The 10,685-nt window shown below is 40.4% G+C and overlaps 1 protein-coding gene across 5 annotated transcripts in view; it reads right to left on the bottom strand.

The window, feature by feature from the left end:
* The window catches only part of SPAST (spastin), a 57,915-nt gene extending 51,870 nt beyond the window's left edge, over nt 1–6,045 (bottom strand). The window contains exon 1 of one of the 5 annotated variants that reach the window (XM_031026267.2): nt 5,258–6,045. In XM_031026267.2, the coding sequence (XP_030882127.1) occupies nt 5,258–5,672 (415 nt within the window). In that variant the 5' untranslated portion in view covers nt 5,673–6,045. The remainder of the gene's footprint in view (nt 1–5,257) is intronic. The other 4 variants (XM_081796971.1, XM_006731618.3, XM_006731617.3 and 1 more) reach the window with 4 other exon arrangements.
* Between the last annotated feature and the right edge of the window lie 4,640 nt (nt 6,046–10,685).

Consider the following 10,685-nt stretch of genomic DNA (forward strand, 5'->3'; position numbering starts at 1 on the left):
GGAGCTGACCTGGCATTACTGCTAGGCCTAGTGTTCTCTTGAACATAAACAATTTCACAGAACATCAACATCAGATAAGGTCACTTTGTGATTGTGATGAAGACAAAAACAGGACCACTCCATAATGTCTAAACACAGATATGGCACGAATATTGTCCAAGCCATGAACTACCAAGCATCCCCCTCTTCAGACTAATGAGTGCTTCTCAACCAGTTACAGCTTTTGCCTCATTCTGGTCTTCCCTCTTTCTAGATCACATTTAAGATACTTAATCACAGAATACCCCTCCTTCCTGACAGCATCCAATGTACAGCAAAATCCTGCTTCTTTAAATCCTCCTCAATATCACCTGATACAAGCCCAAATCCTGTAAGTTATTTCTAGCACCCTTTTCCTGAGATGCATGGTTCCCATCGTGTGTGTTCTCCCTGCTTCAATAATAAATCCCACTTGTTCAAGCAAAGGTGTTCTAGTGATGGCTGACTGAAAGACATTGACAAAGCTGACTTCAGAACAACAGTTCTCTCCTTTTCTATTATAGCATAAAATATTTGCAAAGAGCTGCAAAGATACATGAATAAGTTTAACATGTTTATGCTATACCTTCATAGCTGTAAAACACAGTCTCTAGGAAAATCATAGATTTTGATATTTTTCTTTCCTCATTTACCAGAATGAACAACCGTGGAGATGTGAGTGTGCTCAAAGTTCCATTCTATAGGCTGTCTAGCATGAGTAGTTAATTTACAAAGAGAAAAAAAAGGCTACATCAGCACATTAATACCTCCACTGGTATTATATAAGTCAAGGAGTATTATAGGTTAAAAAAGATGAAAACTAGTAGAGAAATAGAGAATCTATACTTTGCCAGATGTCAAAAAGCCAACTACTATTGGGTGGAACATGGGGAATATGATAGTGAAAAAGAGCCAGGAAGGGTTAGGGAAGATCCTTTTTCAATAATTTAATATCAAATTACTGACTGCCTATCCCTTAACTGTTATCAGGATGATTAACAATAATCTTAGGAATCTAGTTACCAGGTGAGTTTTATAGGGTTTAACTGTATTCTACATTAGGAAAAATATAAACTGCAATTAAAAAAACAGCTAAAAACAGAGCAAAGGATAAAGTTCCTAACAGTGGCTACCTTTTTGTCTCTTTAGTGCAAATGCCACTAAATATTCTTTTATTCTTTTTTTTTTTAAGATTTTATTTATTTATTTGACATAGAAAGACACAGCAAGAGAGGGAACACAAGCAGGGGGGTAGGAGAGGGGAAGCAGGCTTCCCGCTGAGCAGGGAGCCTGATGTGGGGCTCGATCCCAGGACCCTGGGATCATGACCTGAGCTGAAGGCAGACGCTTAACGACTGAGCCACCCAGGCGCCCCGCCACTAAATATTCTTGAAGAGAAATGGGAAACGTTTATTGTGTATTTAATAAAAGGTAACGCTTTTCTTTTGGGAAAGAGTGATATTATGTAAATATCCATCCATCAGAATAATTCTTTCCTTGTTGTAATCATGGAAACTTTAAAGCAGAATCATTAGGCCCAAGAAAATTGTCTGAAATCAATCCTTTCAAAATGGTGACTTAGCAGTTTTGGTTTTTTTTTAAGATTTTATTTATTTATTTGACAGAGACACAGTGAGAGAGTTGAGTTACATGGTAATACAAAATTATATGACAATATTTTAAAAGCCTAATGTTTTAAATATGAGCTGAAGAGGAATAAATATAAAAGGATTCTATTTAGACAATTTCTGTCCTTGATGCCAGGTTCTTCAGCCCTACAAGCCTGAGAAACTGGCTCTCTCTCGTTCATACAACTTACTGGGCCCTTACTGTCAAGTTCTATATACTCCAGGTAATCAAACCACACCTAGAAAACCTGCACCACTGTATTGCCCAGGAGATCTCAGGCTTGTCTACTTGCAGGAGCCATGCCAAACATGTTAGGTCATGTTCTGGTTAATCCAAAGACCCACTATGACAACCTCCTCTTTTCCCCCAAGTATTTCCAAGAGGCCCAGTACTAACATTACAAAACCGAAAACCTGCTTAAAGCAAAAAGTATAAAATTATGAGTGGCATAATTTTCTGTTCACCTGGTTCTGCTAATGTGAGTTCACTCTTTAAATATCAGTTTCTCCATACATATAATGGATATAAAAGGTTATCAGTTTTCCAGGGATGTTCAACAATTAAATATACAAAAAATTATTTAACTCTTTGAAAAAAATGAGACATATAATATGCATGAAAACATACACATATTTTAATGATCACATAGCAAATGCTGTCTTGTATCTTACTGGAGAGGAAGTGAGTTTTTCTTAAGCAGCATCTAGAATGCATAAAGCCTTGCAAATAAACTGGTATCCAATAAATGCCTGTTTTAATGAACAGAACTCAAATATCCTTACATTAGGTAATTAGAATTTGCTGTGTTATTCTTCTTTATTTAAAATAGTTTGGTTTCAGACAAATTTAGGCCTTTTAAAAAATTCAGTGTCAAAGCTGAGTATGCCGTAAGAATAAAATACAGAATAAATAGTCGCCATATAAACCACATTTATACACTATTTTATTGAAATAAGATTTAATTTGGCCTTTATTATTTCAAGGCATCAAATGTTCCAATTAATTAACAACATGACAGTCTGAAATAGTCCACTTTACCCGATGAAATAAAGTGGCTTTCAGTATAGTTAGAATTGAAGTCAAGTTACTAAGGGAATGGCAGTGCATGACATTACTAGCCCCTTAATGGTTTACCACAAAGTTAGGAAACCTTTGAAGACTGCTTTAAAGACAATTCGTTTCTATTCATTCATATATATTCTGACGCAGCGGGAAAGAAGGAGAATAAAATTCTCTTATTCTACATTGTCAAGGATGGCTGAGAGATAAATAGACTAAATATAAACTCTTACAGCTACTGGATTAAGGCTAAGGTACAAAAAGTTTGAATATTCTAAAGGAAAAATATGAGAAGAGAACTATGACAATATAAACTTAGCTTTTAATTCATTTTTAAAGGAAAATGAATATTTAACTCATTTGTTTCAGTTTGAACTAGTTTCAGCATATCATACATCAGTTGTATAACCCCAACTAAAAAGTTATCATAGTCCATTCTGATGTCTACTTTAGAAACTAAACTATAAATAAAGCAAAAAACTTTGAATAGAGACATCAGTAGAAAGAGGGTCAAGTATGTGATCCATGGATTGCTGAAAATATTTATACTTAAAAATATTTTAGAGGATTTAAATATAATAGATGTAGTCATATAGTAATACTCTAAAATAAGTCATAAGTTTGAAACCCAAGGTCTGATTTCTACTTCTGTCACTTATCCCTCCTTACGGAACTGATTTCTCTTTAAATCTAAGAGCCTCGGGTCTTTTTTTTTAATCCCTAGGTTATGCTTGTCTTCTCTTATTCTACCTCCCAACTCCCATCACCCAGTGTTAAATAAAATTTCCTTGTGTTTTCTAGCATTCTCTTCCTAAATACAACAAAATCTACCCTTAAACATATTCCCTCTATTCTAAAACATCTTTTGACCTAGATTAGTAAACTTCTGAGGACCCTACTATAATTGGATAGTGCACTCAAACAGTGCTTCTCTAGGAAGGGATGATGGTACTCTTATCCACCCTTACCAGGGATCCTTGGATGTTCCAAGAGGTGGTACAGAATGAAGCAGTTAAAATACTTCTGACCACAAAAACATGGTATTTTTTTCTTAAATAGAACTCTTTCCTAGAACTCTCTTTTTATATAGATTTTTTTAAAAGTAATCTCCACACCCAACGTGGGGCTTGAACTCACAACCCCAAGATCAAGAGCCGCACGTTCCACCGACTGAGCCAGCCAGGTACCCCCTTCCTAGAACTCTTTTAAACTCCACTGTCCTTACAGTCAAAACCATGAATACCTGCCTCTTTCCTTATATCATACTCCTCACTCCTTGGCTCCACAGAGGAAATAGGTTTCAACAAAACTAAATTCTGTAACAGTTTCTGCAGTTGACAGTGCTAAGAGATACTACAAATGACCTGCAGATTGCTTTGTTGGGTTTTTTTTTTTTTTGGCTAATTGACAATGCAAGTGAGTACCTAATTGAAGTGTGACACAAAAATGTTCTTTGGGAGTCACAGGAAAAAGAAGATCTCTGCATATTGGAGGCAGGGATGAAAGGAGGGATTTTCAAAATGTTGCAAGACTTCTTCTAACTTTAGTTCTCATCTTCCATAAAAAAGTGTTCATTAGCAATTGGCATAGGTTTGGAATGACCTGTTTTAATTTTTTGAGCCTCAGTTTGTTCATCTGTAAAATGCTGATCCCAACAGTACCTTCACCTCACAGGGTAACTGTGAGGATTAAATAGAGAACACATACAAAGCTAACAGTACAGCGCTTGGTGCACTGAATGACTTAAAAATGTTAGTTTAAAAGGATCTGAAGTATACAGTATTCTTGCCTTCATTCAGAAATATAAACTTTAAAAATAAAAGAAATACAAATCTTTGTTTCAAGTTTTATGTACAATGATGTAAGTTTTTCCTGTTCATTATTTAACACTTCAATTGAGAAACGAAGAGGCTACCTTGGAATACTGATTTAGATGAAATCAAATCTAACAGGGACAAAAGTTTCATGTTAAAATAGAACTTTATAAAAAAAAGGAGTCATTATATCGATAAAATGACTGTCACGAAACTTTAAAAAGTAATGCCAATTTAGCTGTAATCATATGCAGCTGTTCCTTTCAAAATTAAGTCACCATTTCTTTTTTTCTGACACTACAGTACTCTGTTTTCATTAAAAGCCTATAACAAGACACAGCTTCTCCGATACCAAAACCTTTTGGAAACCTGGCTCAGAGGAAGCCACACACTGTTTACAGTGCTAGAAAGGATCCGTGTGGTCACTGTAGGACAACTGTCACTGTCAGTAGCACGACTGGCTGTCTCATAGGGACTTGGGTCATGCAGAAGTGTAGGGGAAGGCTGGTGTCTGAAACAAAGTCGACAGCTAGGGTGCCTGAAAGGGGAGAGGTTTAACTGAGAATCGTAGAGGATGAGAGTCTCACTGCGGTGTAGCCGCCTCGGCGGGGGAGGGGGGAGATCAATTCCGGGGGTGCACCGACCGCCCCCGAAGGGACGCAGGTGTTGCCCTCCCTGGGCTACCCCACCGCTTTCTTCCCGGCGCCGCCGCCCCCTCCCTCCAGCCCCCCACTTACCTTTCTCGTCTTCATCGATGCGCAGGGCAATGGAGATGTACTCGAAGGCCTGTTTGTGGAAGGCTCGGACGCGCTCGGCCTCCCCGCCCGGCACTGGCGCCGGGGGCGAGGCCGAGGCCGGCGCCGGCGCGGCCCGGGAGCTCCTCTTGGCGGCCATGAGGGCGCGGGAGAAGCGCTGGCAGAGCCACACGAAGAGGAGCCCCAGGTGGAAAGCGACCAAACGCAGCAGCGCGAAGCCTATGCACAGCGGGTAGGAGAAGTAGTACAGGTTCCGCTTATGCGGCGACTCGGGCTGGGGGGCCGGTCTGGGGGCGGGACGGGCGGGGGCCAGGCAGGGGGGCGGAGGCCTGGGAGGCACCGGGCTGCTGCCGCCGCCGGAGCCTTTCTTCTTCCCTCGTCCACCCGGAGAATTCATTCACAGCTCCCACTGCCGCCGCCGCCATAACCCGCCTCCCGCAGACCGACGGCGACCAAGCGACGGCGGCGGCCACTGGGACGGCGAAGGCCAGAGACGCCCGCGCGCCCGCCGGTCCCAGGAGCTCGGCACCTCCACGCGCTGCTCGCCGGCCCCGCCCCTTTCTCCACGCTCGGCCAAGAGCACAACCCCTTTCCTCCTCCTGCGGTCGGTGGCTCCTGCCCCTCCCGCTCTGTGTCCTCTCAGCCTCCTGGTAGCGCCGAGCGGTGGCCGCGCACGCGCACGCCTGCCCATGTCTTTCTCCGGCGCGCGCGCTCACGCCGCCGTCTTTGTTGCCCTGAGTTCCTAGTGCGCATGTGCAGCTCCGCCCCTCGGACTCTTCCCTACGGAACTACAACTCCCAATGTGCAGTTCGGCTACGTCGTCCTCAGGGATCCTTCGCTCTACAGACAACGCTGTCCCAGGGAGCTGCTTAAGCGGGGAATCTTGGTCATCAACTCACGGCGGCGACAGCTGCGGCTTGGTGTCGCTCGTCTGGTTCGCCGGGCTCCTATCTCGCAGTGTCATCGCTCTTATATTTCTTTCAGCATTTTCTGCCCGTCTCCCGCAAAGGATGATTCATCTGACTTCCATCTCAAAAGTAATGGGTACCGTGAAAACAATCTCAATGTCCATCAATAGGAAAAGGATTAAATGAATTTTGGAATACCCGTATGTAATTCTGTGGAGCATTTAAAAAGAATGAGGTGGATCTGTATGTACTGATAAAGAAAGGTGTCCATGATATATTGTTAGATGAAAATAGAATATTACAGACCAGTGTGATATGATCCTATTTTGTATTAAAAAGAATAAATGGAAAGAAAAAAGTAATGGGGACCAATTACTGGAATTATTATCTGAGAGGGAAGCAATTGTAGAGACACATAAACGTAAGGTCGCCGAAAACAAAAATGTTAGTTCAGTGGAACGAAGTGAACGATTCTAGAGGTTTAGTTAGTACGTGTTTAGATGTCTATTTTGAAGAATTAATTAGTTTGAATAGGGGCATTCCTAGGTTTTGTACAGTAATCATACCACAGTTTACTGAAAATCCAAACTGGGCCTTTTTTTTTTTTTTTAACCTATTGGATGTCCCTTCCTTTGGGAACTACTCACTCACCTCTGTTGCCTGTATACCAGTGAGCTGCAAGCACTGAACCCAGCAGATCACAGAGATGGTAACATGAGGTTAATATACTCTACTAGAAACTGAAATTTTGGATGGACACACTGCGATAGAAGGTACTAGGAATTGAGTGCTCTAAAGAGCTGGTCTATCAATTCATCTCATTTAGATCCCCAGAGCTGCCAGGTTCCTGGACTGGTCACTTGAAAGTGTAGCCTATCCAATAAACTATTCAATCTGTTTCTCTATTTCTCTGGTTCTCTCTCCCTTTCTCCATCTATCTCGCCTTTTTCCTTTCTTCTCTTTTTCCTTTTACTTGGGTTAGCCATAGTTGTTTCTTGTTCCCTAAAAATAAGGAATCCTGATACAAAGTTCCCATTGTTCACAGAGTGAGATTTGCGAATGATTCATGCCAGCTTCCAAAAATCTCCATATTCTGGCCACAACATTATCTAACTTTCCCGCATCACTACTTCCCTTACAAACATAAATTATTGCAAAAATGACCTGCCCCCTGTTCCAACTCCTCTCCACCCTTTTCCTCCCTCTGTGCTTCTGCCAGTTTCTCATTTTGAAATGTCCTCGCTCTGTCACATCTGATTAATTTCAGTTCCTGAAGCCCATAGTACTTTTTCTTGTTGTTATGTGAAATCTATAAATATATCATGTAAACAAGATGTATATAACTTATATGTGTAAAGAAAAATAAGGAAACAAACAGCATCCAGTTTAAGAAAAACTAATGTAACTAGTTTCTTGAAGCACTTTGTGAGCCCCTCCCTAATCTCAATTTCATTTCTCCCTCCCTAGAGAAAGCCACTGTCCTGAATTTTGTACTTTTTGTTCCTTTGCCTTTCGTTTTAGTTTTGCAATATACATATGTATTTCTAAACAATATATTGTGTAGTTTTGCCTGGTTTTACCTTATGCAAATGCAACCATACCACATATATTCTTAATTAGCTTTCTTCTGCTCAATAGTTAAGTGTTTGCAGTAACTCCTTGTTAATTTGTATAGCTATAGTACATTTATTTTCACTGCTATGTAGTATTCCACTATATGAATTTACAACAATTTACCATTCAACTGTTGATGGATATTTAGTTTGGTGCCAGTTTTGTTTTCGTTTTTCCTTGAATAACTTTTTGACTTTGCCAAGACACAGCTCAAAGTAGAGTGGCTCTGGAGTCAGACTGGTTGTCTTTAAATCCCTGTTCTACCACTTTCTGTGATCTTGGGCTACTGAGTGACTCAGCTTTCACATCTATTACATAATAACAGAGTAGTAGGCAGTGCCTGGAATAAAGTTGCTGCTTGATATTTATTGATTGAAGAATGGTTCTCTCACATCTACACATACACTATAATCCACTAAAATGGATTACTATCAAGTTTCCAAACATTCTTTGCTGTTTCCTAGGACCAGTTATCCTCGGGTCATTTTTCTTTCCCTTAGAATTGCTTCTCCTCCTACTTCCACTGTCAGAATCCTTCATGGCTTAACTGTAATGTTAACTTTTTTTTTTTTTTAAGATTTTATTTATTTATTTGATAGGGAGAGGCACAATGAGAGAGGGAACACAAGCAGGGGGAGTGGGAGAGGGAGAAGCAGGCTTCCCGAGGAGCAGGGAGCCCGATGTGGGGCTCGATCCTAGGACCCTGGGATCATGACCTGAGCCAAAGGCAGATGCTTAACAACTGAGCCACCCAGGTGCCCCTGTAATGTTAACTTCTTGATAAATCCTTCCCTCATCACCTCTTGCAGAAACGATCCTATCTTTTAATTCTTATGACAATTTGGTTGTGTTACTCTCTGGCTCTTTTAACATATTGCCTGTGTGATATTTATTTATTTATTTATTTATTTATTTATTTATTTATTTATTTTTAAAGATTTTATTTATTTATTTGAGAGAGAGAGAGAATGAGAGACAGAGAGCATGAGAGGGAGGAGGGTCAGAGGGAGAAGCAGACTCCCTGCCGAGCAGGGAGCCCGATGCGGGACTCGATCCCGGGACTCCAGGATCATGACCCGAGCCGAAGGCAGTGGCTTAACCAACTGAGCCACCCAGGCGCCCTTGCCTGTGTGATAGTTATTTAAATACTTTATTTCTTCCTGATAAAGATTATGAACTTATTTCAAGACAGTAGCCAAACTTTACATATTTTGGCTTACTTTCTGCACCTAGCCTCGTGCCTTGCTTATGGTACTCAATAATAATAATTCGAACAGGTGATTGTCGTAGGTATCTGTTGCCATATACTAAACCACTCCAAAAATTTACTGGCTTAAGATTGTAGCTATTTATTTACTCATGATTCTGTGGGTGAGCAATTTGGCTGGGTTTACCAGGCAATTCTTCTATTGGCCTTGCCTGGGGTCATTCACATAGATGTTAGTCATCTGATGGTTTGATTGGGCCTGGGTAGCCTAACTATCCTCCCTCACATGCCCAGATGGTGGTGGTGGCTGTTGGCTGGGGCATATGTCTCCAGCAGGATATTCCAACTTCTTTACATAGCATCTGGCTTCCAAGAGAGCAGGAGTGGGAGCTGCAGAGTCTCTTGAAGCCTAAACTCCACAGTTGCACATTGTCATTTCTGCTGCATTCTGTTATCAAATCACAAGGCCAACTCCAAAGTAAGAGATGGGAAAATAAATTCTACACTTCATGGAGGAGTGGCAAAGTCACATTACAAAGGGGGTATATATACTTACATATATATATATATATATGTATAGGGATGGAAGGAATTATTTTGCCATCTCTGCAAGTAATCTACCATAGTGATTAGGTGTAAAATTTCCTTTTACCTCGAGTTCAGATTTCAGCTTAAATCTTAGATGGATTGCTCATCTAAGAAATCATTTCCCAACCATTTTGCTGAATCATAAAAACCTTCTTAGTTTTAATCATGAGGTAAATTAACACACTTAATTTTTTTTTAAGATTTTTATTTATTTATTTGAGAGAGAGAGAAAGCATGAGCAGGGGGAGAGGCAGAGGGAGAAGCAGGCTCTTCAGTGCAGGGCTCGATCCCAGGACCCTGGGATCATGACCTGAGCTGAAGGCAGATGCTTCATCGACTGAGCCACCCAGACGCCCCAACACACTTAATTTTAAGGAGACAGCAACACTGATGATGATTAGTACTACCAGCTAATATTTTTTGAATCCATGTTCTGGGCTAAACAGCTTAACTTATACTGTCTTATTCAACCATCACTATCTGAGTTAAGCATTATTGTCTCATTTTAATTTATTTATTTTTCTTTAAAAATAAGGAACATGAGGCTCTAACAGTTTGTTAAGTAACATCACATATTAGTTAATGACACATACTATATCAGAGAGTTAAGGTAAAAATGTAGGCTTCCAAAGAAAAACATTTTTATATAGTCTGTTTATATATTATTAATTATGAAATAAATGTATCTTTGGTCCCTAGAGCAGGAGTGATCTTTTATTCCTTGGCATCCTGGTGTTGAGTCTCTGGTCTCTGGCTTCCCACTTGCTAAGTCTCTGCTATTCCCTTGTGCTTAGTATTGACTGTGCCAATATACCTTTGCCAATTTTTTTGTATAGTAAAAATATGGGATTGAGAGTCAGAAAGACGGGTTTGGTATTCTGGTTCTGCCAGTTATTAGCTGTATAATATGGAACAAGTTTTCTAACCAGTTAATTCCTCTGTAAAATGGGTGGAATAAGAATTAAATTTCTTTTTTTTTTTTAAGATTTTATTTATTTATTTATTTGACAGAGAGAGAGACAGCGAGAGAGGGAACACAGCAGGGAGAGTGGGAGAGACAGAAGCAGGCTTCCCGTTGAGCAGGGAGCCTGAT

The sequence above is a fragment of the Leptonychotes weddellii genome, chromosome 10, assembly GCF_054177405.1.
Source record: "Leptonychotes weddellii isolate Sample4059 chromosome 10, ASM5417740v2, whole genome shotgun sequence".
NCBI lineage: Eukaryota > Metazoa > Chordata > Mammalia > Carnivora > Phocidae > Leptonychotes > Leptonychotes weddellii.